We start from the raw sequence: 27,330 nt of genomic DNA, 5'->3' as shown, positions 1-27,330 counted from the left end.
CAAATTTCTCTAGTTTTTAGTATCTGTCAGATGGCGGATAATATCTATTTCATAACGTTGCAGAGAAAATAATATTCATATATGGGGAAAAAGCATTACAAATTATAAAGTACTCTACAAATCTCAGCTATTGGTAAGGACCAGGCCTCTAACAAGAAAACAGCTTTCATACTTGACTCTAAAATCATTGACCTATCTTTTCATAAAATCATTTAACCACCAGCTTTGTTAAATACAGGCACCAGAGATGGATGGATAACAACTAATTTCAAGGTAGACCATTATCAAAAAATTCCTCAGCTGTCTTTTTTTCAGGTCAAATCACCATGATTCCTTAAACTTTTCATCATGTTGTATTTTCTGGCACTGTAAACATTGCCTTCAAGGATGAGAAGCATGAATGGATCACATTCTGTCAACATGTAACTGCCTTATTATTTTTTTATAACATCTCAGTTCTGTGACAAGCTTCTGATTTAGTATACCTTACAATCCTAGATTAATGTGGATGCAACTGTGTGACTGCATATTAGTTACATTTGAGCCAAATGATTACATAGTTATTACTCTGCAAAGTCTTGAGTTTGTTACATCTTTTGCTTTAATCAAAAAATTTCCAAACCTCATAGTTGAAATATGATGATACTTGTTGTCCTGGATCATCTCGGCCTTTGTCACTTTTCTGAGTAGATTTAATAAAACCAGGTGGTAATGCAGGACCTATTATAGGCCTGAAAAATAAAATGTACCTTTAACATTCTCCCTGATTTTCAAAAGCAGTTTTTAGAATAAGAGTTCACAAAAAAGAAAGAAAAAACCCCAAATACTAACAAATGTTGAAGATGAGAATTTCATGTAACATATTATTTGTATTTTATAACCTAGTATTTTTCTATAGTATCTTAAAAAAATACAATTTTCTCATTTTTATTTTCTATTTGTTTGTCAATGCTAAGATACTAAACCAGTAATTCTCAATGGCAGTGATGTATATCATTTCCTAAAAGAACTCCATTAAATAAAAATAATATTTTTTTAAAATTCCTTATTAAGAATTAAAGCCTGTGAAGATATTTTTCTATTTTGTGCCTTGGCTTTCAGTTTTGATATTCACTGACCACTGACAGGTGCATTAGGCGTGTTATAGTTACAGTCAGAACTCTTTAAGTATAAATTGAGTTCTAAGAACATAAACGGTGCATGCATACAGAGATGTCGGCAATTTATGGTTACATGTGCCATGGGAGTATACAAATCTGAACGCTGTCCTCACTATGGAAGTGCACAAGAATGAAAAGTCATTTGAGACCTACAGACAAAGGAAAAGGTGCTGTGCTAGCCACATTTCAACCAGAGCACTTTTCTGTTTCCTTCAAACAGCCCCTAAGTCGTTCCATTTTCTGGGTGAGCAAAATAAGGCCCAAGGATACCACAAACTAGCAAGTGTCAGTGCTGGCGTTTGAGCCCTGGTCTCCTCGATGCCAAAGTTCATTTTCTTTCAAGGTGACCTATTGCTACATTTCCGAGGGAACTGACATCAGTCCAAATGGGAGAAGTGCCTAAAATCTGGGGCTTACAAAGATAAAGCCTTACTTCAGGGAAGAAATAACAGAGACAAGATATTTTCTACTCTCTTTCATACTTTACGTTTTTTAATTCTTTCTTTCATACCATTGTTTTCCCCAGAGATGTCGCTGTACCAGTATTAACAAGCAAGATGGCAATGAAGTCCTAAGCTGGCTTTTCCAGGTTGCACTGTGTTCTATCAGAGCCTCACAGACAGGCTTCGTAGCAGAGGAAAATTGGTACTGACTCAGAAGGTCTGGGTTCTGATCCTGGCCATTTAACAGCCAAATACAACTCTCAAGAAAGACACTGCTGTACTTCTAATAATGTGCTTTCTTGAAAGGAATGTTATGACCCAGTGGTTAGCAAATTTTCTGTAAAAGGCCAGAGAGGACATTTTGGGCTTTGAGGGCCATATATGGGTCTCTTAGGCATGCCGGTCTTTGTTTTTTAGATGACCCTTTAAAGATTATTCTTGGCTTGGTGGCATACAAAATCAGGCAGCAGAGAGTCTAGCCTTATTTCCAAAAGGTCCAAAGTTAACATGAAAATTGGAGCTGATCGGGGCGCCTGGGTGGCGCAGTCGGTTAGGCGCCCGACTTCAGCCAGGTCACGATCTCGCGGTCCGGGAGTTCGAGCCCCGCATGAGGCTCTGGGCTGATGGCTCAGAGCCTGGAGGCTGTTTCCGATTCTGTGTCTCCCTCTCTCTCTGCCCCTCCCCCGTTCATGCTCTGTCTCTCTCTGTCCCAAAAATAAAAAAAAAAACAAAAAAAAAAACCGTTGAAAATTGGAGCTGATAGATAGGATTATAAAGTTTGAATATAAAATATACAATAGTTGGGGCGCCTGGGTGGCTCAGTCTGTTAAGCATCCGACGTCGGCTCGGTCACGATCATGCAGTTTGTGAGTTCGAGCCCCGCGTTGGGCTCTGTGCTGTCAGTTCGGAGCCTGGAGCCTGCTTCGGATTCTGTGTCTCCCTCTCTCTCTGCCCCTCCCCCACTCACGCTTGCTCTCTGTCTCAAAAATAAATAAAAAAACCACATTAAAATATACAAGTCTTGGGGCGCCTGGGTGGCACAGTCGGTTAAGCGTCCGACTTCAGCCAGGTCACGATCTCATGGTCCGTGAGTTCGAGCCCCGCGTCAGGCTCTGGGCGGATGGCTCGGAGCCTGGAGCCTGGAGCCTGTTTCCGATTCTGTGTCTCCCTCTGTCTCTGCCCCTCCCCCGTTCATGCTCTGTCTCTGTCTGTCCCATAAATAAATAAAAACGTTGAAAAAAAAAATTTAAAATAAAAAAAAATATACAAGTCTTTTTGACTTGTTCTCGCATACTGGTAACAGTGCTCTGAATTATAAACAAGGTGGTGTGCAATTACGCATTCAGCATTAAAAACTTTATAATTCTGAGAAGATAGGAATCAAAACTTACTATATGCTTACCTGGGGCCAGGCATCATGTAAGAGGCACGCGCGCGCACACACACACACACACACACACACACACACACATATGTGCATGTATGTAAATATGAAATCTCAATCACCACAATTTTGAAAGGTACGTGTTGTGATCCTATTTTGCAGATGGCAATTCTGAGGTACAGAGAAGTTGGTCAAATTGTTTAACGTGGCACACAGGAATTGTTCTTTCTGTCACCAAATAACTAAGAAAGCATCTAATTTTAAAGGTAAATACCAGGATTCCAGCCCCAGGCCTACTGCTTACTATGTGTGCAACCTTATCTATTTAAGAAAAGGGCGAAGAGGGATAATGCTGCACTCAGTCTATCACAGAGCACTCTTGTGAGCATCAACTAAGGGATGTGGAGGTTTTTTATAAACTACAGAAGTGTTTATAGGCATGTAAATAATCATTTTTGTTAGAGGAAACAGTTACTTTCCCCTATGCGTTTCAAACGTTCTATAAATCTGTAAGTTAAAAAACAACTTTGGACAGCACTTTATTGAATCAACAAACACCTACTGAAATAGTTGGAAAAGACTGGCCTGAAACACTACACATTGTCACCTTGGAGGAGAATCATCCTGCTTTTTAAATCCGGGAGGAAGAGCTGGTCCAAAAAACCCTTCATCATCATCGTCATCATCCTGAGTTCTCCTCTGTTTTCTAAAAACACAGTAGTACAACGTTACGCAAATTTTTTTCACAGAGAATTTTAAGTTTTAAAGGAAGCATTAACTCCAACTAGTTGTATAAACACTGAAACAATAAATTCATCTTGCCCAATGAGAACAAATGGACACCACAGTTGATCTTATATCAACATTTTCCTGGAATTTATTTTTGGCCTAAAATAGCGCCATATTTTCTATGGCAGTAGTTTTCTATATTTTCTATAGCGTTAAAGATTCCACTTTACTGAGGTTTCGAAGAGTCTACTTGCTGAATGTTTTTGAGCAAAAAGTTTGACGCTAGCTGTTTATCTCATGCAGGAAGGTTTTAAGTTGCTAGTTCTATCTTATCTTTAAAACGCATCAAAAAACCCTTGCTACCCAATACTAAACAAAAATTCCACTTTTCTTTACATGGACCCATGGCAAGGAAGGGTAGTTAGAAGGAAATCATTCATTTACTTAAGCAAAAACCGTACACTGCATAAATAATTTCTAAAAGAAATCCTATGGCTCATCTAGAATATGTATTTAGACACTTCAGTAATACCTTAAGAAAAAATCTTTTAGATAAGAATTTAATTGAAATCCTAGATGTCTCCACAACTATCTACTACAATAAATTTCCTTCTAGAAGGCGTAGTTCCTGACGAAATGCCATATGAAACGATTTCTTCCTGTGCTGTAAAGATACAGATATGGCATTCCTGACTATCTGTTCCAGCCAAAGTATACTAGGTTTGAAGCTTGGTTTATTTAAGTGACTGACCTTGCACTTGGACCAGTGTCATCTTCTTCAGATTCTTGATTTCCTTCTTCGTACAATGAACTACTGTCCTCATCACTGTCTGATGACTCTGAGCTACTGCTTTTATAATTAGGGGGTAAAGCTGGTCCTGCAACTATAGGAAATTTCTTGTTTAAGTCACAATTGGTCATAATTGTTGCAATTATGCATAACTGTGCAATTATGCATAAAATGTTTCAATGAACTCCTTAGCCAACACTTTATACTTTATTTTCTATTTTTATAAAAGTATACATTTTATATTTTCTTACACGATACATCTTCCCAGCACTCGCTGGCTATTACTTATTATGAACTTTTATCTCATTTGTTCCTGTTTTGTGCACAAAACAAATAGGGGAAGGGATTCAGATTAAAAATGGAAGGACTAGCCTTAGAAGAAGGTAGTGCACCTTTCTATTGTAATCACAGGGAAGACAAAAAAGCTGAGCAAAGATTCAGGGAAGTTTTCAGGTATAGTGCAGAAAATAGAGTTAGTTCTTTTAAGATGGCATTTACTCTTCCAGTGAAGTAGAGGGAAAGACAGTCTGAGGAAGAAAAAGAGGCTTTTAAAAAACCATGGTTGAGATTAGGGAGAGAACTGCATGGGGAAACTGTCCGAGGACTGCTGGGCACAGCTGAGAACCCAATTAGGGAGGAGACTGTAATTTTTCGTAACATTAGCCTGTGGAGCTGTGAAGTTTTTTCTAGCAGCATTTGGAAGGCTGGATGTAGGCTCATGAGAAGGTAAACATTTGGAATGATCTAGAGCTGGGTTTTTGCCAGATGAGTTTAACAGAATACTGAATGGGTAAGGCAGCTGAAAACATTGCAAGAGAATGGATGAATTGATGGACTGTGAGGTCTAAGTCAAATAGGGGCAGAAGCAATTAAAAGGAGGAGGCCAAAAAGGATAGAAGGCAGGGTCTGCAGAGCTCAATGAGGTTAAACAACAACAACAACAACAACAACAACAACAACAACAACAACAAAGTCTAACAAGAATAACTGAATGAGAATGAAAAGGTTCTTGCTGAGAAAGAAACTTGAATTTAAGTTTTCAGAGATAGAACAGAGTCCAGTGTGTGATTAGAAATGCAGCTGAAATTCGTGGAGGTGATGGTCATTGCAGAGTCTGAAGTTGGAGTCAAAATAGCAAAGGCTCCACCTATTTTCCACAAGGCAGCATCTGGAGTACATAGACTGGTCTTGAGAAAACATCTCCACACCCCTCTCCCCGAGTTTTCTAATGACATGATCTCAGGGGACATTTCCCAGCATTCAATATTCCAAGGTATTTGAGTAAAGTTAATTTGTTCCATCTCAGACCTGTGTGCTCACTCCCTCTTCCAAACTCAGTGATCTCTTTCAGGAGGGTAGCTGAGTGTGAGGAACACAGGACAGATATCAGACTGGGTTCAAGAATCCCCCACCTGAGAGCAATTCTGGTGCATGCTACAACATGGATGAACTCCAAAGACATTACGTTAAGTGAAAATGCCAGTCACAAGAAGATAGGTACTGTATGATTCCACTTATCTGAGAGACCTAGAGTAGTTAAATTTACAGAGACAGAAAGTAGAATGGTGGCTTCCAGGAACTGGGGGAAATGGGAATGGGAACAGGGACTTACTGTTTAATGAGTACAGAATTTCAATTTTGCAAGAAGAAAAGCATTCTGGAAATGGATAGTGGTGATGGTTGCACAATGTCAATGTACTTAGTGATGAACTGTACGCTTAAAGGTGGTTAAGATGGTAAATGTTATGTGTATTCTACCAGAATGAAAAAGAAAAAAACTAGATGCACATTTGTGGTCACATGATTTACAAAGAAAGTGACATTATAGTGCAGTATGGAAGGGAGGGTGATGGATCAATTAGAAACCTGTGAGGAAAAAAATAAATCTTCACCCCTACCTCACACCATATATAAGTATCAACTCCAGATGGACTGCAAATATAAACGTGAAAGATAAAATAGTAATGCTTGCAGGATAAAACAAAGGAGAGTAACTCTGTAACCTCAGAAGAGGCAAAGACTACTTAAATAGGGTACAAAAAGCTCTAACCATAAAAGAAGAAAAACTAAAAATTAGAATGTACCGAAATTAAAAACTTCTGTTCATCAACACATACAAATGAGAGGGAAAAGGCAAGCCACAGAATTAGAGGAGATATTTGCAACATGCATAACTGAAAAAATGACTTGTCCAGACTACATAAAGAACTCAACAACAACAAAAACAGCAAAGAACTCAACAGGCCAGTAAGGAAAGACAGATCAGTGGAAAAATGAACAAAAGACTGATTTTAGCAGTATGTACTAAAGCTGAATGTAGACATATCCAGTGATCCAAAAATTTCAAAAGGAATGCAACATGTATTCACTAAAAGGTAGAGCAAACATTAAAGGAGATAGAAATGCATGAAGAGTCTAAAAAGCACTTATCTGGCAAATACAAAGTGCCCACTCTGTATTAAGGCTAGAAGACCATACTACAATGGTGCAAGCAGATATGCTGACAAGTTATTCAAAACAGCGTATTAAATATATGATGTAATTAAGTGGAAGAAAACCCTGTGGGGGAAAAAGAGGGTGTGACAATGCTTGGGAGAGTTTGGAAATGCTTCACTGAAGCCTTCGCTGACACTGAAGTTGGGCCTCGGAGGATGGGGTAGGAGTTCGTCAGGTATGTCAAAAAATGCAGAGTGGGGCCAGAAAGCTCCTAGAGAATTGAGAAACTGCGCAGAAACTGGAACTAGTTCAGTACTGGGCTGTGTGTGTCAGGTACAATGACAGGAGGAGAGGCTAGGAAGGCAGGTCGGGGGCTAAGGAGCAAAGCATCCCCTGCAAGAGCCATGAGCACTGTTCGTCAGAAGGCAATATGGCACAGAGGTTAGGCGCACTGGCTGTGTTCTAAATTGGGCTCCACCATTTACCAGCCGTGTGATACGGGCAACAGCCTGGGCTTCAGTGTTCCCGTTTATAACATGGAAATGATCATCTTTACTTCATACGGTTTCTAGGAGGATTAAATGACAATGTGTATCGATCGTTTAGCACAGGGTCCGGCCCGTTAACCGTTAAATGGGAATACATCTTCATTACAATGATTACCATCCCCCCTCCCCCCACCCCCCACGCTCGCCCCGTTCCAGCGCCACCTCCCCGCTACCGCTAGAGAAGCAAAGTTAGCTCCGGTCCTCCTCGCCCACTTGCCACTGCTCCACCGTTTCAGGCCTTAGATCTCAATTCCGAGAGTGGGACCGGGCCAGAAAAGGGGCGGACAGGCCTGGCGGGCAGCGTACACGCCGGCCGCTTACCAGGGCTGGGGTCTCGCTCCTCGTCCTCTGCTGTCCCGCGAGCCTTGAAGCCGGGCGGCAGCGCCGGCCCGATCAGATCCCTCGCCATCCGCGGTAGCGGACACCGGTCTAGCCTACAACCCTATCCACGCAGCGTCAAACCTACCCAAAAGGCAGCCCGGGATACGCCGCAAACGGCAGGAAGTTTTTCCGGCGCCGACCAATGACGTAGCAGCCCGTGGTTGGCAGAGTCCTGTAATTCACGAGACCGGAAGTGACGCATAAAGCTTGCTCCATATTCGCATGCTAGGTTTTCTACCTGGCTGGAGGCATGGCTGAGCCTGCTGGTGATTTCGTGACTTCTAACGGGTGGCTTCCAGCATCCGAGCTGACCCCCACGTTGGGGCCTCTGAGAGACACTGCTTCACTGTCTGACAACTGGATGTTCTGGGCAATGCTGCCGCCGCCACCACCGCCTTCGTCGTCGCCTCCCGTACGAGGGTCAGAGCCTTCCTCAGGGGAGCAGCACCCCCAGGAAGCCCAGGCTCTCCCCGAGGCGCCTCCTCCCTTCGACGCCCAGATTCTTCCCGGGGCGCAGCCTCCCTTCGACGCCCAGTCCCCCCTTGATTCTCAGCCTCAACTCAACGGCCAGCCTTCCTGGAATTTCCAGGCTTCTACATCGTGGTACTGGAGACAGTCTCCTGGTGTTTTTCCTGGATATCAGAACACTCCGGGTAGGCTATTACTCTTTTCCTTACCGCCCCTTTACTTTTCTTTTTCCCTTCTTCCCTTTCCCACTTTTCCCTTTCTCTACTTTTGATTCTGCCCTGCACTCTTGGGGGTCTGGTCAGTTAAGGTCTCACAATTTGACCGGAATGTTTGCTCTGATTGTTCAGTCTGTTTAGCCGCTGAGGAACTGGGAATATAGCAGTGAACGAAACATAGAAAAATCCCTATTTTTATGTAGCTTAACATTTCCTGGTGGAGACAGAATTAAAAAAAAAAAAAAGCAGTGTGTATTAGAAGACAGTGAGTGCTACCTAGAGAGAGAAAGCAAAGAAGGTGATAGGTAGTTCTGGTGTAATTGTCGGTGTCAGTCATAATGAAGGTGACATTTGAGCAGAGACTTCAAGGAGGTGAGTGCTCAGAGCTATGGGGACCGCTGGGGGAATAGGATGCAGGCAGAATGAACTCCCAAGTGCAAAGAGCTTGAGGCAGGTGCTATAGATCAGAATGGAAACCACTGTGGCTAGAGGGGAGCAATCCTGGGGTCGAATTGTAGAAGACTGGGGAAGAGGACAGACCTGCTAGGGCCTTGTAGACGATGGGATTTTGACTTTTTACTCTTGTGATAAGGATAGTGCGGGGGAGTGGCATAATTTATGTTTTAGAAGGATTAATGTGGCTACTCATGGGAATTGACTTAAAAGGAGATGAGTTAGGAAGCTATTGCAGTTATCCAAGTGAGAGATACTGGGGACTTGGACCAGGGCGGAGCTCTGGAGGTGATGAGAAGTGTTGGATTCTGGATCTGTTTTGAAGGTAGGTTTGGGCCAACACGATTTGCAGGCTGTGAGGTAAACTCAAGACAAGAATAACTTAGTTTTTTGCCAGTCAAGCAGAAAGATGTGGATTGAACAGATTTGGAAGAAAGACCAGGAGTTCAGTTTGAAATACGTGTCAAGAAGATATATCAAATAAGCTGCTAGTTTGTACTTTCAGGGGAGATTTGTGGCTAGAGCTGTGAATTTGGGTGTCATCTGCATACAGATCATATTTAAAGCCATGAGATTGTTTACTTAAAACCTTCTCCAACTCTGCCTAAGGTTATTTTACATTAACTTGATGCCAAATCAGCCTTTACTGTGTGCCAAATGCTGGGAATGTGAATGCGCCTAAGACGGTCCTGAGACAGGTGAGATGGGTTCACAAATAATAACCACAACGCAGCATGACTGGTGCTGGAGGCATATGAAAGGTGATTTCAGAGTGTGGAGGAGGTTGGGGAAAGTTTTTGGAAGACGTGTCTTGGGAGATGTTTAGGATTTTGGAAGAGATATTTTTGTAAGTCGGGGTGAAGAGGTGTAAGTACAAGTTGAGTTCTAAAGATTGCACTTTCTGTTGCGACTGAAGCTGAGTAAGTGGAGGGTATGGGGGAAGAGTAGCATGAGAAAATATACCGGCGTCTCACTGAAGGATTCTGGGAAGTCATTCGTAGATTTTCCAGCAAGCTTGTGACCATTGGAGGATTATTTTTCGGTGGTGTCAGTGCACAGTGTCTATTGGAAGAGAGGGCTTAGGAACTGGAAGACAGTCTGGGAGGCTGTCAAAGTAATCTTGGTGAAGGATCAGGGTTTCAGAGCTGGATCACAGCCATAAGAAAGGAAAGAATTTGAGAGAAAACGTATTTCACAAGGTTGTTTTCCTGGCATAAAATTGATGCTGAAAAGCTGTATTGGGATAGTATTGTTTACATTTCTAATGTTTGAAATAACAAGAAATGTCATCAAGGTTAGAGTAGCCATTCCTTTCTTTGATGCCTTTGAAGCATTGTATGGACATCTAATCTTACCAATTATGTGTTCATTTGAAAAATATTTATTTGGTAGACTAGTCTTAATCTTTGTTAGTTTGTTCGAACTACTTTTCTTCCTAGAAGAGGTAGTTTCTACCCAAGTATTTGTGACATCATAGAGCAAATAAAAATTTAAAAAATTGTATAGTCGCAAATATTTATGGATTTCTTTTTGTTTCTTAGTTAAGCGTTCTTATTTTCCACGAAAATATGATGCAAAGTTCACTGACGTCAACTTCCCTCCCAGTAGAAAACAGAAGAAAAAGGTATTTTTAAAGATATTCTTGAATGGGACACTTTGGTCCCTATGTCACTGTTTCATGCCTTGCGTTTCTCACGTAACTGTTTCAGTGTTTTGCATCCATTATTGACACAGTGGGGCCTTGCTATAATAGGATCTTTAAAGATCTTAGCCTTAAGTAAAAACTTTAAGCACAATCTTTTTGAGAAGTAAATGGAGAAATTGTAGAAAGAGAAAACGTTGAATTCATTTCAATATATTTTCAAAAATAAATATAACAGAATTGTGATTATGAGTAAATATAAATGTTATTAAACCTTGGTGAACTAGATATTTATATATTAGCAAATTGGAAGGGGAAGGATGGAATTTAGGGAGAAGAACAGAAGTCCAAACTTTCTCTTATAAACTTGAAAGTATGGAGTTAAGAACAAATTATAATGACATAAACTCTTTTTCATTATCTTTCTCTTTTTGACACAGGGATCTTTTAGGAAAAAATACTTCTGTAATTGAAAAAAGAGCAGTCTCTTCTTCTTGTGTCAAAATCAATTAAATTTAATGTTAATTTAAAATAGTTTATATTTAGTTTATCCTCTGTGCCTGAAGTTATGTCTGAAATTGTTCAGGCAAGATTTTTTTGTGTTAGTATTGTTACCTTATTTATTTATTTATCTTAATTCATTGTACTGCTTCAGTTCTTTTCAGTAGTAGATATTTATCATTTTTAGGAACAAAGTTATTGTTTTTTAAAAATCACGATCAACTCTTTGTTGTGCTTCAGGGACCAAATCTTAAAATAGGCTGCTTTCTGAGGAAATTTATAAATCTGGTCTGTTTTAAAGATGTGCATTAATTAGTGTCAGGGCATCTGACTGGCTCAGTTGGTAGAGCATGTGACTCTTGATCTTGGGGTTGTAAGTTTGAACCCCGTGTTGGGTGTGGTGATTACTTAAAAATAAAATCTGGAAAACAAATAATGTCATTAGTTTAGAATGAGTCGAATAAAGTCTACAGCATGAAATTAGTATTCCTCATTTTGACATGAAAACTGTATAGCTAATATTAACAAAATATTGTACAAGTATATTAACATAATCCCAATGTTAAACAATAGAAGGCCATTTCCTAGTCTCATTGTAAATAATTTTTTTGTTTTAAATTTAAGAATAAAAATAGCAAATTGGGAATAAGTAACTGGCCTTTACTAAATGATTCTTTTTTGGGGTTAAAAAAAATCTGATATAGTTGTTTTTCCTAAAAGTTGAAATGCTGTTTTGTTTTTAATTTTTTTATTTTTAACATTTATTCATCTTTGAGAGACAGAGAGCTAGAGTGTGAGTGAGAGGGGGCAGAGAGGGAGGGAGACAAAGAATCTGAAGCAGGCTCTAGGGTCTGAGTTGTCAGCACAGAATCCGATGCAGGGCTCGAACCCATGAACCTCAAAATCATGACCTCAGCTGAAGTCAGACGTTTAACCAACTGAGCCACCCAGGTGCCCCAAAATGCTGTTTTACCATGAATATTGATTAGACCATTTTGACATATGCTGTGCCCTTAATTAGATTACCAATTTGATCTACTCGCAGTTTATATTCTACTCAGATTTAACAATTTTTTTATAATGCTTGTTTTTCCTAATATATTTCCTATAGAAAACAAAACAGAATTATCCTTTCATTAGAAACGTATTCAGAAGTTTTCCCCACATACAGGGATTATGTGAGAAAGTACATACTACTGAGAGGATAGTTATATTTTCATCATTGAGTAAACATTTTTTATCAAAAATCTAATGCTTGTTTTTGTTTGCAGAAAAGAAAGGAACCAGTTTTTCACTGTTTTTGTGATACCTGTGATCGTGGTTTTAAAAATCAAGAGAAGTATGATAAACACATGTCTGAACATACAAAAGTAGGTTTTTCTTGGTTGCCCTGAAGTGTTTTTAACAAAATGAGTATATTTGGTAGAAATTTTGAGCTTTTTTTCCTTAAAAGTTTATAGTTTTCATAGAAATGTCATTTGATGTCTTGACACATTGAGATAGGGACCCTGGGATTTGCAGTTGGAGGGTGGGGAGCCTACTGCTTCAGGAAGAGGCAAGATGGCAGTAAAGAAAGGAGGGCTGACCACTGAGTGCTCACCTCCTCTGCTTGGTAAGAGTGCTGGGCCTCACCCCAGTTGCTCTGTGTACCTTTGTGTGTTTTTTCCCCTTTAAGGTTGCCCTTGACCATTTAATCACACTGTGTAATTTGCCATGGCCCATCACTCTCTAAGGTTGGTCTGGACCTTATTAAGTACTTTAAAAAAAATGCTCTTAATTTGGAAAGGTTCTTTTTCAGTTTATAGGAATGCCCCCTTCAACTTTAGGAGTTAAGAAAATTTTATAACATTGCCGATGTCATGTATATACTAAGTAGAGAAGTAAATGATATGTGTTACTGTACTATATGCTTTGAGAATGTCATTCCTTTTTAAATACAACCTGGTTTGGAGTGCTCTTTATTTTGCTATTGACATAGTTTGGGATGCTGTCTATCCCACATAGATGGGATAACTATGTAGTTCAGTGAGATTATGTTTGAATATGCAGTAGTAGGGTAAAATTAACATAGGAAACATTGAATAGTCTTTTTCTTTAAACTCTTGCAGTGTCCTGAGGTAGATTGTTCTTTCAGTGCACATGAGAAGATTGTCCAGTTCCATTGGAGAAATGTAAGTCTTGTGTGAATTTTTGTTTTGTTTTTTTAATTCACGTTCTTTTTAATTCATTGATTTGTTATCTTCACAGCTCTTCATTTACATAGCCTAGTAATAAGTAACATGGAGTACTTTGTATTATTCAGTTTTATCTTCACAGACCACTATGTGAAATAGATAAATATTGGCCAGAATTAACATTTAAAAAAAAAAAAAAGATTTACCGAGCGCTTTAGAACTGATTCCTGCACTTGAGTTTCTTGACCACAAATTCTTTGCTTGCTTTATTACGCCATGCTGCTTCAAATTGTTCTGTGTATTCATTATTTCTTTAGCTACCTCACTCAATTTTGGGTGATGGGTCATTCATTTGGGTACATGACGTTAGTTGAGATATGGGTGACATACCTACTTTGTAACCAAAATTGCATTACTCCTTTTTTCCTTATCAATTGCACTAATCTGAACACATGAGAAATTATCCTTTTTTCTTTAAAGGGAAAGTCACAATATGGATGGATAAAACCTGCTTACTTAGTTTTAAATTTGTCTCTGCTAGTAAATTTAATGTTGAATACGGAGTCTCCATTATCCCCCATAATTGAAATTTAGTCAGAAACATATGATATGAGGAGGCCTGTCTGGCTCAGTCAGTAGAGTGTGTGACTCTTGATCTCAGAGTTGTGAGTTCAAGCCCCACGTGGGCGTGGAGCCTGCTTAAAGATAAAAAAAGATTAAAAAAAACCCAAAACCCAAACATGTACAATATGCTTCCTGATGTTCATCAGGCTTTTTCTCCCTAGATGCATGCTCCTGGTATGAAGAAGATCAAGTTAGACACTCCAGAGGAGATTGCAAGATGGAGGGAAGAAAGAAGGAAGTGAGTCAAGAGTTCAGAACTAGTGACATAATTTTTTCTTCTGTGTCAAGGCTGAGTACTTCCAAATAATGGCCATTCTGGCTCTAATGAGTAATTTGAAAAAGGAAATTTGGTGTTTTTTAACATTGCAAATATTCACCTGAAAACGACTAGTACTGACTAATTTTGCTGTTCTTCTGAGTTGGTATACAGTGACTTTGAGATTGTTACTTGATGTTTCAAATATAAGCATTACAGTTTTATTAGGGTAGTTTTGATTCATTGAATTCCCTTGTGATGTTGGTGCTAGGGGATAGGACAGTAGGCTATATTATATGAGGCTATTATTGAATAAGTTTTTAGAAAACCTAATAGGAGTTCTTTGTAAATGACTGGTTACATAATGGGACTGTAGTCTACTCTTCGAGGGGAGCTACTACATGCCCCCTGTGTCAGAAGTTCAATGTCGAGGCAGTAATGAGTGGGTACTCTTACTAAAAAAATATATAATGCTTTGCTGTGTTTTTCCTTTGATTTTTTTTTTTTTTCCCCAGCAAAAATTTGTTGACTGACTGCAGCATGCTAGGTAGAGGGAGTACAACAATGATACACGGGTTTATCCTTAATTATAAAAGGCCAGGAATTCTTTCCTTTAAGTAATGTCTAAGAAATTTGGCCATGTGACTTAGGGCTTTATGCTTATTAAGGAAGAACATTTACTAGATGTCTAGCTAGGATATTCTATGAAAAACCCCAGTGGGACACTGTTTTATTGTCTTCTCAGAAAGGACTATAATATCATCCTGAAGCTGAAGCTAAGGCAGAACTCTTAGAATGGTCAGACGCGTTTTGAAGTCAAACAGTGTTTTTCTGGCATTAAAAAATGAAGAGAGCCTGAGATGAAAAAGGGGATAGTTCTCTTCTAAGGTCAAGAAAGATACTTGAAACTTTTGACTGGCGGGTCAAATTTTTACTTTGTTCAGCTTAATTTAAGATTTTAGTTTATTTTTAAATTCAACATTTTTATGTGTAATGAATTATTTGAGACGGTGTACTTTATGAAAAAAAGAATGTTAGTCAAATTATAGGTATTTGTTATCTTCACTACCATCATCCTTAAAGCTGCCTTGAGTACGGTGTGAGGTTGAGTAAATGTCCCAGTGAAACACACCCCAGAGTTACCTTACGCTTTATTTTATTTTATTTTTTTTAAATTTTTTTTTTTTTCAACGTTTATTTATTTTTGGGACAGAGAGAGACAGAGCATGAACGGTGGAGGGGCAGAGAGAGAGGGAGACACAGAATCGGAAACAGGCTCCAGGCTCCGAGCCATCAGCCCAGAGTCTGACGCGGGGCTCGAACTCACGGACCGCGAGATCGTGACCTGGCTGAAGTCGGACGCTTAACCGACTGCGCCACCCAGGCGCCCCACCTTACGCTTTATATAGCACTCACTGTCGCGCTTTTAAACTTCTTAAAATACATGTTTTTGTTTTTTTTTTTTTATTTGAGCATAGTTAACATACAATGTTATATTAGTTTCAGGTGTACAGCGTAGTGATTAAACAGGTTTATGTGTTTTGCTCACCAGAGTGTAGCTGCCACCTGTCGCCATGCAATGCCGTTACAGTGCCATTGGCTGTATTCCTGTGCTGTACCTTTTAGCCCTGTGACTTAGTCATTGCATACTTGGAAGCCTGCATCTCCCACTCCCCTTCACTCATTTTACCCATCCCTCCACCCACCTCCCCTCTGGCAACCATCAGTTTGTTATCTGTATGTGTATAGGGAACTTTTTGTTTATTATTTAATTTGCTTAATTTTTCAGGTTCCACATATAAGTGAGATCGTATGGTATTTGTCTTTCTCTTTCTGACTTACTTCACTTACCATAATCCCCTTCAGGTCTTAAGTTTTTAGTTTAAATCCACTTACATGTAGTATTGTGCCAGACGTTATACTATTAGGTGAAAAAGTTAGTTACTGCCCGTTAAAGCTTCGGAGGTAATTCTGAGGGAAGCCCGCATAAACATAAAGATTTAGAGCCAACTGAGAGCAAATAGAATTTAGTAGATGTGTGTAGTTGTGTCGGTTATTAATATAGTGTGCAGAGATGGAGAGGGTGAAGGGATAATCAGAAGAATTGAATCTTTAAGCAAGTAGAGTGTAGCCATGGGTTGATACATGCCTTGGGTACGGTGTGAGGTTGTGACTAAATGTTCCAATGAAATACACCCCAGAGTTATCTTATGCTCTATACAGCGCTCACTGTCTCACTTTTAAACTTCAGCATGGACTTGGTTGATTTAATAGAATTTCAGTCTCATCTTTGGCTCACAAACGAAGGAGTTTAGGCCTCTCGGAGAGAGTATACTAGAATGCCTTTTTCTCTTTATCTCCTTAGCAGAATCTTACTATCTTGAAAGACTGTCTTAAATGTCACTTGGTTTGTCACTCTTTCTCAGTCTTCATTTCCTTTATCTCGGTGCTGCCAGAGTGCTAGTCTGTAACAAGTTAAGGAACTTGTACCAGAATGTGAATTTATTCATTACTTTTATCATTCAGAAAATCTTGCTAGGGAAAAGATGGCAGCTGATCTAAACATTTTGCTGAGCGACAGAGTTGACGTATACTCTGGCATCAGTGTGTGGACTGACTGCCAGTCCATGGCCTGCCCTAACGTAAAGCACTATTTGCTACCTCGTTTGTGAATACATAGCTTATTAATACGACCACAGTAGCGCGTGTTGCCTTCTATTATAGTTGGCCCTAGTCTTGGACATCTTTGATTCTGCTGCACTTCGCACTGTGCCTGGAGCTTAGTATGTGGAGGATAAATGCTTGTTGATCGAATTTCTTTTTGTTGTTGTTGTTGTTGATTGAATTCCTGTTAAGTGGTGCAGAGTAGGAGGACCCAGTCTTGGCATGAGGGAGCCAGTTGCATTGTCAAAGTAGTCAGGACCATGATGTAGTTTGACTTGGTGAAGAATTTTGAAGCATTTTATCAAGTATATGGTTTTTTTGTTGTTTTTTTGTTTTGTTTTGTTTTGCTTCTTCGTTTTAGTCACCTGGTTTAATGTTTTTCTGATTATTTTACACAGAGGAATAGTAAAACAAGAGGAGTTAATTCCGCTTTCTGTCTGATATTTAGTTTTTCAGGAGCTGATGCTACCAGTGTTGAAGATTGTATCCTGCTAGATGGGGTGGAAATGGCCTGACTGCTAAAACACTAACATAGTCCCCTTACTACTTAGCCCTGACTTTGATCATTTGCAAGTTAGTGTAGCTCAGTGGCGCCAGCCCCTTTCATAAATGTTTAATTCTTTTGAGGAGAGTAGCAATGGCTGCTAGTCAGAAAAGATTATAAAGCAACTAAGAAGTTAACTAAGTAAACTTAGTTGTTGAATCTCTCAAGTTTTGAGTTCACTTAAGTCAGTAGGAAAAGTCTGATGAGTTTCTGATTTGTCAGCTTTGGTTCTCTTATCTGTAGTCAGTGTATAAACGGAGTCATTATATGAACTTTGGGAATATTAGACCACTATTATATTAATGGTCACCACCTCCGTTGACTCTCTGCTACAAGTCTAGCTATTTTACTGTCTCACAATCCTTCCTTCCCTCTCAGCCTGTAAGAGAAGGACCTCAGTCTAGTCTGGAGGAGTGCAGTGTTCCTTGACAAAGGGAAGTTGAGCTAAACTCAGATCTAACTAGGAAAAGATGAGGGGAGGCAGAGAGTAGTGTCCAGATGGACTGGCATGTTCAAGGGACTTGAGTATAGGTAAGAGATGATAGAAGCTCTTGAAAGATGGCAGTGTTACAGACAGAGAGAACTAGGTGGGTACAGAACATTTGGGAGATAAATGGGCACTATTTGGTGATAGAAGGTGAGGTAGAGGAGGAAACAGGTTTTGAGGAGACTTCCAAGTTCCTGACAGGAACTTGGTGAATCTGAGAGGCGAATCCTGGAAGAGGGTGTGGAGATAACTGATTTTGGACATTGTTCAGTATGAGGAGATTCTGAGATACTTACTTGAAGATGTTGCGTAGATATTGGGACTTGGACTGGACTGGGCTGGAGATAGAGATTTTTAAATCATGAAATTACAAATGTAAAGACATTCTCCCCACAGAGGACAGAGAGGACAGAGTGAAAGGAGAAGGCAGCCTAACAGGGTAAAAACCAACAAGACTGCTGAGTTGAGAGCCAGAGAGGTAGAAGAGAGCTAAGAACATGACATGTCACAGAAGCCAGTGGACAGGAGAATTTTAAGAAGGAAGATGTGGTTAGTAGTAGCAGTGTAGTTTGCTGTGGAAAGGTCAGATGAAGCAAGAACAGAAAGTGATTATTTGATTTTGTGACATGTAGGGCCTCCTTGATGTGGACACAGGTGATTGACTGCTCCTTCGCTCTCCTTTTGAGTTTCCTGCCATCTGTCTATACAGATATCTGCAGTTCTGACACCCTCCCCAGTGATTCTTAACAAGATGGTTGCAGCTGCCTTTGCCACCTGCCCTTGACATATTTGATGCTCCAACAGAAGTGTGTGTACTTTGAATTCCCCTGACTTTTTGAGACTCAGATTGTAATAGTTCATTCAGTACCTTTTCATATTCGGATTTCCAATGTCCTTCACCTCTGTGCCTGCAATTTTAGCCTCTTTTGTGGTCATTCTCTGGACTTTTTGTCCTGAAAATCTTAAAGTTGGCCATACTCCTCTTTTCTAATTTTTTTAAAGTGTTTTTTTTTTTTTTTTTTTTTTTTTTTAAGTAATCTCTACACCCAATGTAGGGCTTGGGTGTACATTGGGCACAACCCCAAAATCAGGAGTCACATGCTCTACTGACTGAGCCAGCCGGGCTCCCCTGGGCATACTCCTCTTTGATCAGAACCTCCATTCTGTTCAGCTCTGTTACCTCTGCCTGGTCTGGGACTAGTTGAGACCTCCCATCCCTTACCCCTTTTACTTTATTCTTCCATCATCCTCTCTGTCTTCCCTTCGCTTCAGCTCCTCTGGTTAATATCTCAGCTCCTTATTCCTTCATCCTTCGTTGTAGCCACCTGGCAAAAATGTCAGCTCTGGCTCAGGTGCTGAGCGCTGCTCAAGAAAATCACACCGTCGAAGTGTTCTCTGCAAGGAACTGACTTAACTGATGAGAAGGCTGGGTCATTTTCTTAGTATTTGTTCCTTGTTGTGCAAAATTAGATGTTCGATAGGCATACATTTCTTGGTTATGTAGGTGACTATGTAGAATAAAATTTCAATAAATTTGTTAAACTGATTTTATTTAGTTTAGCCAACAAAGATGCCAGTAAAAACAGCTCCTTAAAAGTGGCAGTCAGGATTCTGTAATGTGGGCTTAACATGCATTTTCTGATTATTTCCACATTTCTTGCTCCTAGGAGCTCTTTGTCCCGGCAAGACCTGTTACTAAGCGTCTCCCAAACAGGTTTCCTGGCCTTTCAGCTTCAGTTTTGCTCATGCGGTTACTTCTAGAAAAATCTTACCTACTCTATCTTTGAGTTTTGCCCTTAGACCAGCTAAATCCTGCCTCTTGAGGGCTTTTTCCCCCCCATCTGGCTAGAGGACTATCTTGTCCTTCTTTTCTGTCTGCCACTTGAATACAGATGTCCCTTATGATCCTATTAATGAACTTCTTTGCATATGTGTCTTTTTAAAAAAAAAAAAACTAAATTATAGTCTTTAGAAATATAAATATGTGGCTGTTTTACCTCCTGGTGCCATAGATCTAAGGGATGTTTGTAAATGTTGGTATATGTTTATGGGACTGGAAAATGTTTTTATTATGGGTGTAATTCTCTTATGGTATATCCAAGTAAGTGTTTGTAGAAATTTTGCTGAGATTCATATTTTTAATTCCTGTTTTAAACCATACCTTTGTCGTTTTTATTTATTTTTTTACCTTTGTCGTTTTTAAAGAAATTGGGCAGAAATGTGTTGATCTGATTAATAATTGTGGTTGGAAGCCAGTAATAATAGCTAATAGTACTTAAACTGCTGTGGTTTTGAACATTAAATTCTCACCACATAGGACAGACCATCACTAGACCAGCCAAATCCATGTGTGTCTGAATGCATTTCTTTCTAAAGTAGCTTTCCCCACATGCATATGAACTCTGCCCCCTTGTGGTTTTGTGTAAAAAATGCTTTAGCCTTTGAAGATGAAAACCAGCTTAGGTAGGTAGCCTGTGTAAAATCCCTAGTAGAAGGCTAGTTTGACTTTCTAATGGTAGCAAGAAATCCTAGTACCCTTTGAATTTATGTTAACATATGTTTGACTAACTTCTTGACAATCGGTTAGCTTAAAAATTAGAAACATTCAGTATTTCAAAAGGCAAACATTGTATGGCTGAGGTCACCAAAAACTTAAAGCAGTAGACACTTGCCTTTCAGACTCTTAACCTAATATGAGCTCTAAGATAAATATATGTGAGGTGGCCATGAGACCACAGGCAACTAAAGGCTGCATTTTAGCCATGTAGGGATAATAATGACTGGTTAACGTGTACTTGGAATCTTTGGAAGGCAGGCAGGGTTACTAATTTGTTTTACAAAACTTCTTATAAGAGGTATAGTGCCCGCTCACCTCTCCTCCCCATTTATTTTAAGGTATGTTGTCTACACAGTGAAATTCATCCTTTTTAATGCATAGTTCTGACAGATGTATATAGTCGTGTGATCACCACCGCAGTCAAGGTATAGAACTATTCCATTATCCCCCCACATCCCCTCATGCCCGATGTGGTCAACTTTTAGCCCAGCTCTAGCCCCTGACAACCACGGATACGTTTCCCGTTGATGTGTTTGTGCCTTTGCAGAATATCATGTCGATGGAATCATACGGTGTGTGACTTTTTGAGTCTGACTCATGCTTATTAGCACAGTGCCTTTGAGATTCATTTATATTGTTGTATGTGGTAGTGGTTCGTCCCTTTCTGTTGCTGTGCTGTTCCACTGTATGGATGTACCACAATTTGTTCATTTACTTCTCAACTGAGGGACATTGGGATGTTACCAGTATTTGGCAATTATGAGTAAAGCTTTTGTAAACATTGATGTACAGGTCTTTGTTTTGTTTAGACTTTTTTTTTTTTTTTTGACTCGGGTAAATACCTGAGAGTGGGATTGATTTGTCATAGGATGAGCATATGTATAACTTTATAAGAAGCGTATGTTTAACTTTATAAGGAACTGCTTTTAGGAGGCAAGTTTTTAAATCCAGATATGCCTAGTTGGGCACGGACAGCATTCGGATCAAAGAGGATGGCTAGGATGCACTGGTGATTACATCAGTTAGGATCCTGTTTCAGTAAATGGATCAGCAACCTTACTATCTTAGCTTAGCACAAAGAGGTCTATTTTTCCCAAGTGGAAAAAAAAGTCTGGGGCTACTGCTGCTTAGCAGCACCATCAGGCACATTTTCTTCCTTGTTGCCCCTTAGTAGGTGGCTTTCTTCATGTCCGCTAGAAGGTTCCTGCATATCCAAATATTAAGCCCTCATTCTAGGCAAGACGACAAGAAAAAGGCAAAAGACACACAAAGCTGAGTTTGCCTCTTTTCGTTGGCAGAACAGTAGCTCTGTTTTTAGATCCGACCAAGAGACTCCCACGTAGCACTCATTGGCTATAAGTGGGTTGCTTGACCACTTTTAGTGACGACAGAGTTGGTGGAGCATCCCCAAATGAAATTGTTAAGGAAGAGGGGAGAACAGGAAGTTCGTAGTGTTTGCCCTGGTGCTTGGTGGCCAAGCTTAAAGCTCCTTGAATTTCAAAACTCTTTTTTTTTTTTTTTTTTTTTTTAATTTCAAACCTCTTAAGTAGTATTTGGAAGCAGCTCTGTCCTGAATAAAGGATGGACTTGAACAAGTGTTTAATATGCTTATTGGTGATGATTTTTATGTAAGATAGGTGGGGGCAGAGGGGATAGAGTATAGTTCTAGTTTTTAGAATGTAGGCTGAAAGTATCCCATGACAGTGGACAGAAATGCCTTGGGAAAGGAATGGGTCAACCTGTGGAGTGAATAAATGAAGTTACAGATTTGTGAAATTTAGAGATGTTGAAAGAGAATGAGGATATTGGGTGAGGATGACAACTTGGGATGAAGTTTATACCTGTGATGTTGCCTTATTAATAAAGTGCTCTGTGGGGCGCCTGGGTGTCTCAGTCGGTTAAGCGTCCGACTTCGGCTCAGGTCATGATCTCACAGTCTGTGGGTTCTAGCCCCGCATCGGGCTCTGTGCTGACAGCTCAGAGCCGGGAGCCTGCTTCGGGTTCTGTGTCTCCCTCTCTCTCTGCCCCTCCCCTGCTCATGCTCTGCCTCTCTCTGTCGCAAAAATAAATAAAAACATTAAAAAAAATAATAATAAAGTGCTCTGAGATGATCCCTTCCCACTTGCTGATTCATCTGAGGTTATTCCATATCTTGTTCCTCAAGTTCTTTCTCTGAAAATATTCATACATTGTTTTTCTAAGTGTACTTTAGTAATAAAAAGCATGGGAAACATTTCTTTTTTGGTACATTTGATAGATCTCTTAAGAATATGTGAATATTCTTTCCACTAGCAGTTTTTAAAAAACCAATTATAAAAATATATTTACATTTTAAAATTCTATCATTCTCTATTAAAAAATGTTATTTGAAGGCCTAAAAAGAATAAATTTCACATCAATGTGGCAGAATAATCCTTATGTCTTGAATTTTATCTTTTGAGTGCTACCTTCTCTCTGAGGAAGGCATTGTATTCTTTGACATACAGGGAAGGTAAAGCCTTTATGTAATTGCTATGTTAAAAAACGTTGTAAAAGATTTTCGTACAGTAAGAATTTTAGAGTTGGAAGAAAATGCTAAAGATTTGGTTTATCTTTAAAGGAAGTACATCTTTACGTTTATTCCTTTATCCAGCCAAACTTGGAGATGCCCACTGTGTTTAAAAACTTTAAGGCTTTCTGGGGTGCGTGGGTGGCTCAGTCGGCGGAGTGTCCAATTCTTGATTTCAGCTCGGGTCATGATCTCCCGGTTCATGGGATCGAGTCCCACGTTAGGCTCTGTGCTGACAGCGTGGAGCCTGCCTGGGATGCTCTCTCTCCTTCTCTCTCTGCCCCTCCCCTGCTTGCACGCGCATGCTGCTCACACTGTCTCTCAAAATAAAAAACCAAAAAGCAACTTTTTAAAAAATTTTTTTTTTCAACGTTTTTTTTTTTTTTTTTTTTTTTTTTTTATTTTTGGGACAGAGAGAGACAGAGCATGAACGGGGGAGGGGCAGAGAGAGAGGGAGACACAGAATCGGAAACAGGCTCCAGGCTCTGAGCCATCAGCCCAGAGCCTGACGCGGGGCTTGAACTCACGGACCGCGAGATCGTGACCTGGCTGAAGTCGGACGCTTAACCGACTGCGCCACCCAGGCGCCCCCCAAAAAGCAACTTTAAGGCTTTCTGCTAATAGTCTGCAACCCCCCCGCCAGAAGCAATTCTTTCTTAATTCCTGACCTTTGAGGTATAAATGCTGTGATTTGGCATTCTAGAACACAGACTCTATCTGAAAACAGCGGTGGAAGTTTGCTAGAAACGTTGAAACATATTTCACAGTAGACAGGGAGCCCACTAGGTGGAGTAGTTATGTGATATATGTTTCACTAGTTACTGTGGTGCTGAGGAAATTCTTTTAAATTGTAACCCCAGTTCTTTCAGAATTCCAGCAGAGGGGGTCTGCTTCTAAAACATGCTATGTCTTTTTGAAGTCCAGAAAGACTTTGAAATAAAAATACGGTAGTATGGCTTGTGTGGAAGCAGTTGTGGGTCAGTGCCAGTAAAGAAGGGTTGTGTTTATATAGAGAATAGGCTTAGGGGAAAAGTCAACAAATGGGTGGTGATTTGAGAAGGAAAGAGTCAGAGTATAACCAGAATGATGTGTGCCGAGATCACGGTTGGCATAGTTTTGACCATTTATCGACGTCAGTGCTTAAGGATCATCACTGCAGGCTAAAGGCTGAGGCAAGGGGAAGACAGAGTAGGGAAGACAGGAAAGAAGGAGAAGGAAAAAGGGCATATGGCTTTTTTAATCAAACTCTTCCTTATTCTTGTGTTTCAGTATTAATGTTGCTGTATATGTAACAAGGTCTTGTGTTTCTGGTTTTCCTTTTTTTTGGATAATTTGCTTTCTAGTGCCCTTGCTTTTCCTAGTTTTTAGTCTTCGGGAATGTGTAAATAGGAATGGCATAAATTTGGAAGAGGGTTTTATTAATTCAAGCACTGAAAAATGGCATCTTACAGCTTTTCAAGGGATATTAAAAGAGCCCTTACCTTTAGGAAAGTGTTACTTTAGTATCGGCTAGAAGCAAAGTGAGCTGTTTTAAAAGACTTCCACCATCGGAGTTTGCGCAACCTCCTTGATGTCTTAAGGAATTCTTTCTTAGATCTCACCTAAAATCCCCTTGCTATCACATTTACATTCTTTACCTTTGGGAAGCACGTAGGTAGCCTCTGTTTGCTTGTTCGTGGCCCACTGTAGCACCAAGTCTTTAGTGTTTGGCGTATGGCTCAACATGGTCAGGGTCTGCAGTACTCAGAAGAAAAGTGTTGAAGAGACATTCATAGTAAGAAGAAGTGAATTTCGGAGATGTGAAGGGTGTTGAGTGGCTGTGAGTCACTTGCCTAGACACTGTGGGGCCTGTGAACGTCATCACCGTTTTTCTCACCATTTCTGCGTCTGCGTATTTCTGTCTTCAGATTGGGACCAGCTGGCTGCCATCCTTTCCGTAAGAGCGTTTATTGTCATTTCTCTTCCTCTTTTAAAGGCTGCAAATAGTTCCAGTTCCTTTCATCTTTCTTCAGAGGTTTTCTTTTTCATCTTGTTAATCATCTTTGAATCTCTTCTGAATCCCTTCCAAGTTTTATTTTTCCTCAACATTCCTTTTCAGTGTAGGGGCACAAAACTGAACACAGTGCCCTGAGAGTTTCTGACTACTTTTGAATATCATGAGAGGAAGATTTCACACTTGTACATATGCCAGACTCCATTTCACATAACCTTAGATTATGTTTGCTTTCCAAAAGTCCAGTCATATGGTGCTGACTGGCTGTCAGATTTTTGTCTCCTATGACCTTGATCTTCTCCTCTTATGTTTATTTATAGCTTGTACATTCATCATCTTTTATTTATGGAGTTTACTTTCCTTGGCTGAATAGATTGCTTTGCACGGTCCTCATTGAAATTCATTGCCTTTTTTCTGATTATTTCACCACTTACTCAATGTCATTTCCATTCTTATCTTCCAATGTGGCCAACCCAAAGGCTTCATATTGTCTGTGCCATTCAAATCAGTGATGCAGGTGTTAAAAAACAAAACAAAAAAAAAAAAAAAAAAGGGGAAGTTGGGGGTGGAAACAATGTCCCAGAAACAATGGCAGAACACAATTTGTTGATATTTCTTAAAATATTTACTCTGATGACCAGCCAAGCTGAGTGGTAGAGAGCTGTGTTCCCCCTCTGTCTGTGCTTTTTTTATACTCCTAAGATCTGTTCCCCTCACCACCAGAGTTTGCATCTCCACACGACTGTGCCAAGGAACAAAGAAAGCTTTGTCAGAGCAATTCATCTTGCACATTGCTGTCAGATTTAATCTTAATCACTGCCTTACACATAGCTCTCCCTGTTCATAACTTTCCGTGGCTCCCTATTGTCACTGAAATAAATATAAACTTTCTAGTCTGGTTTCAAGGCACATTTAATGGCCTCAGCCTCCCTTTCTGTCTGATTGCTTGTAACTGTTTCGTACAAAATGAACCACTTGCCATTCCCTGGATATCTTGCACACCTTCTGAGGCTTTGGTTTGTTTGCATTGTTTATTCTGCTTAGAACACTGAAGCTTTTCCATCTGATTTCTGTTTATTAACACCATGTAAGACTAATTTCTTTCATCTTTCTTCCGGATTTCTCCTGCTGGATATGATCATTTCCTCCCACCCAGTCTTTGTACCTCTTTGGGGTACTTTTATTATGTTTTGCCCTTTGTAATAGCTATTTGTGTGCTTTTCTTATCTTTTTTTGAGAACTGTTTCTTCCTCATTTTGGTAACTTTGGGTGTACCTAGTATGTATTTGCATAAGTAATTGCATAGACTTACATTTTTTAAATAGTATTTATGGATAAATGGCAAATAAATGAACTATATCAATTTGAGCACATTTTATGATATATTTAATTCAAATTCTAGTATAAGCTCCTTATCTACTCATTGACTGGTGACAGTTTGTGGACTGACAGCTGGTCTACTTGAGTAGCATTGTCACAGTCTACTTTTTTTCTCTTAAAAAATTCTAGAAAGAATTAAAGGTTTAAAATGATTTATTGTATTAGTTATTAAATAAACAGAAATTGCTAAATGCAGTAATTGCTTGATTAGATAATTAACTTTGTACTCTAAAAGCCCTTTTATAATTGATTTTTATTGTTTTCTAGAAACTACCCGACCCTGGCCAATATCGAAAGAAAGAAAAAGTTAAAACTTGAAAAGGAAAAGAGAGGAGCAGTTTTGACAACAACACAGTATGGGTAAGTTCCTTAAAATCGCTTGCATTCTCAATGCTTATTTTATTTTATTTTTTTAAATGTTTATTTCTTTATTTTGAGAGAGAGAGCGTGCCCGCATATGCACAAGCCAGGGAGGGGCAGGGGGAGGAGAGAATCCCAAGCAGACTCCATGCTCTCAGTACAGAGCCAGACACGGGGCTTGAACTCACAAACCATGAGGTCATAACCTATGCCAAAATCAAGAGTCGGGGGCTCAACAGACTGAGCCACCCAGGCACCTCAACTCAGTGCTTATTTTAAACGAGTATGCTGAAAATTAATAAATGAGCATACACCAAAATCTGAAAATTTCTATATTTCTGATTCTGAAATCTTTGCTTTCATAAATTTTTAACTTCAGGATTTCTTTAAATTATATTTTTAAACAGATAATACCCCATATTCGCGTGGTTTTCACAAAGACTCGTTAATAAGTATTTTCTGTCTTCGTCTCCTAGCTAAACAGTTGTCCTTCTCAGAGACAACCCATTTTTCCTTCCAGAGATACTTCATATAACACATAAGATAGTAGTCTTTTTTTTTTTTTCTTTCTCCTTTTTTGACACTCTTTCTAT

At 39.6% G+C, this 27,330-nt stretch overlaps 2 protein-coding genes across 10 annotated transcripts in view; one reads left to right on the top strand and one right to left on the bottom strand.

The window, feature by feature from the left end:
* Positions 1-8,006, bottom strand: part of GPALPP1 (GPALPP motifs containing 1) — a 71,771-nt gene extending 63,765 nt beyond the window's left edge. For all 9 annotated transcript variants that reach the window (XR_015253055.1, XR_015253057.1, XR_015253067.1 and 6 more), the window contains exons 1-4: positions 7,812-8,006; positions 4,468-4,600; positions 3,595-3,693; positions 623-731 (exon numbers count right to left, since the gene is read on the bottom strand). Coding sequence is in view for 1 of the 9 variants with exons in the window: in XM_025924690.2 (XP_025780475.1) it covers positions 623-731; positions 3,595-3,693; positions 4,468-4,600; positions 7,812-7,899 (429 nt within the window). In the remaining 8 variants the exon portion in view is untranslated. The remainder of the gene's footprint in view (positions 1-622; positions 732-3,594; positions 3,694-4,467; positions 4,601-7,811) is intronic.
* Positions 8,007-8,075: 69 nt separating this feature from the next.
* NUFIP1 (nuclear FMR1 interacting protein 1) overlaps positions 8,076-27,330 on the top strand; it is a 41,510-nt gene continuing 22,255 nt past the window's right edge. Inside the window, exons 1-6 of the mRNA XM_025924724.2 lie at positions 8,076-8,524; positions 10,549-10,631; positions 12,422-12,520; positions 13,259-13,321; positions 14,110-14,186; positions 26,645-26,737. Coding sequence (XP_025780509.1) covers positions 8,122-8,524; positions 10,549-10,631; positions 12,422-12,520; positions 13,259-13,321; positions 14,110-14,186; positions 26,645-26,737 — 818 coding nt within the window. The 5' untranslated portion in view covers positions 8,076-8,121. The remainder of the gene's footprint in view (positions 8,525-10,548; positions 10,632-12,421; positions 12,521-13,258; positions 13,322-14,109; positions 14,187-26,644; positions 26,738-27,330) is intronic.

The sequence above is a fragment of the Puma concolor genome, chromosome A1, assembly GCF_028749965.1.
Source record: "Puma concolor isolate L17-30 chromosome A1, mPumCon1.1.hap2, whole genome shotgun sequence".
Classification (NCBI taxonomy): Eukaryota; Metazoa; Chordata; class Mammalia; order Carnivora; family Felidae; genus Puma; species Puma concolor.
This window is presented reverse-complemented; position numbering and strand designations above follow the sequence as displayed.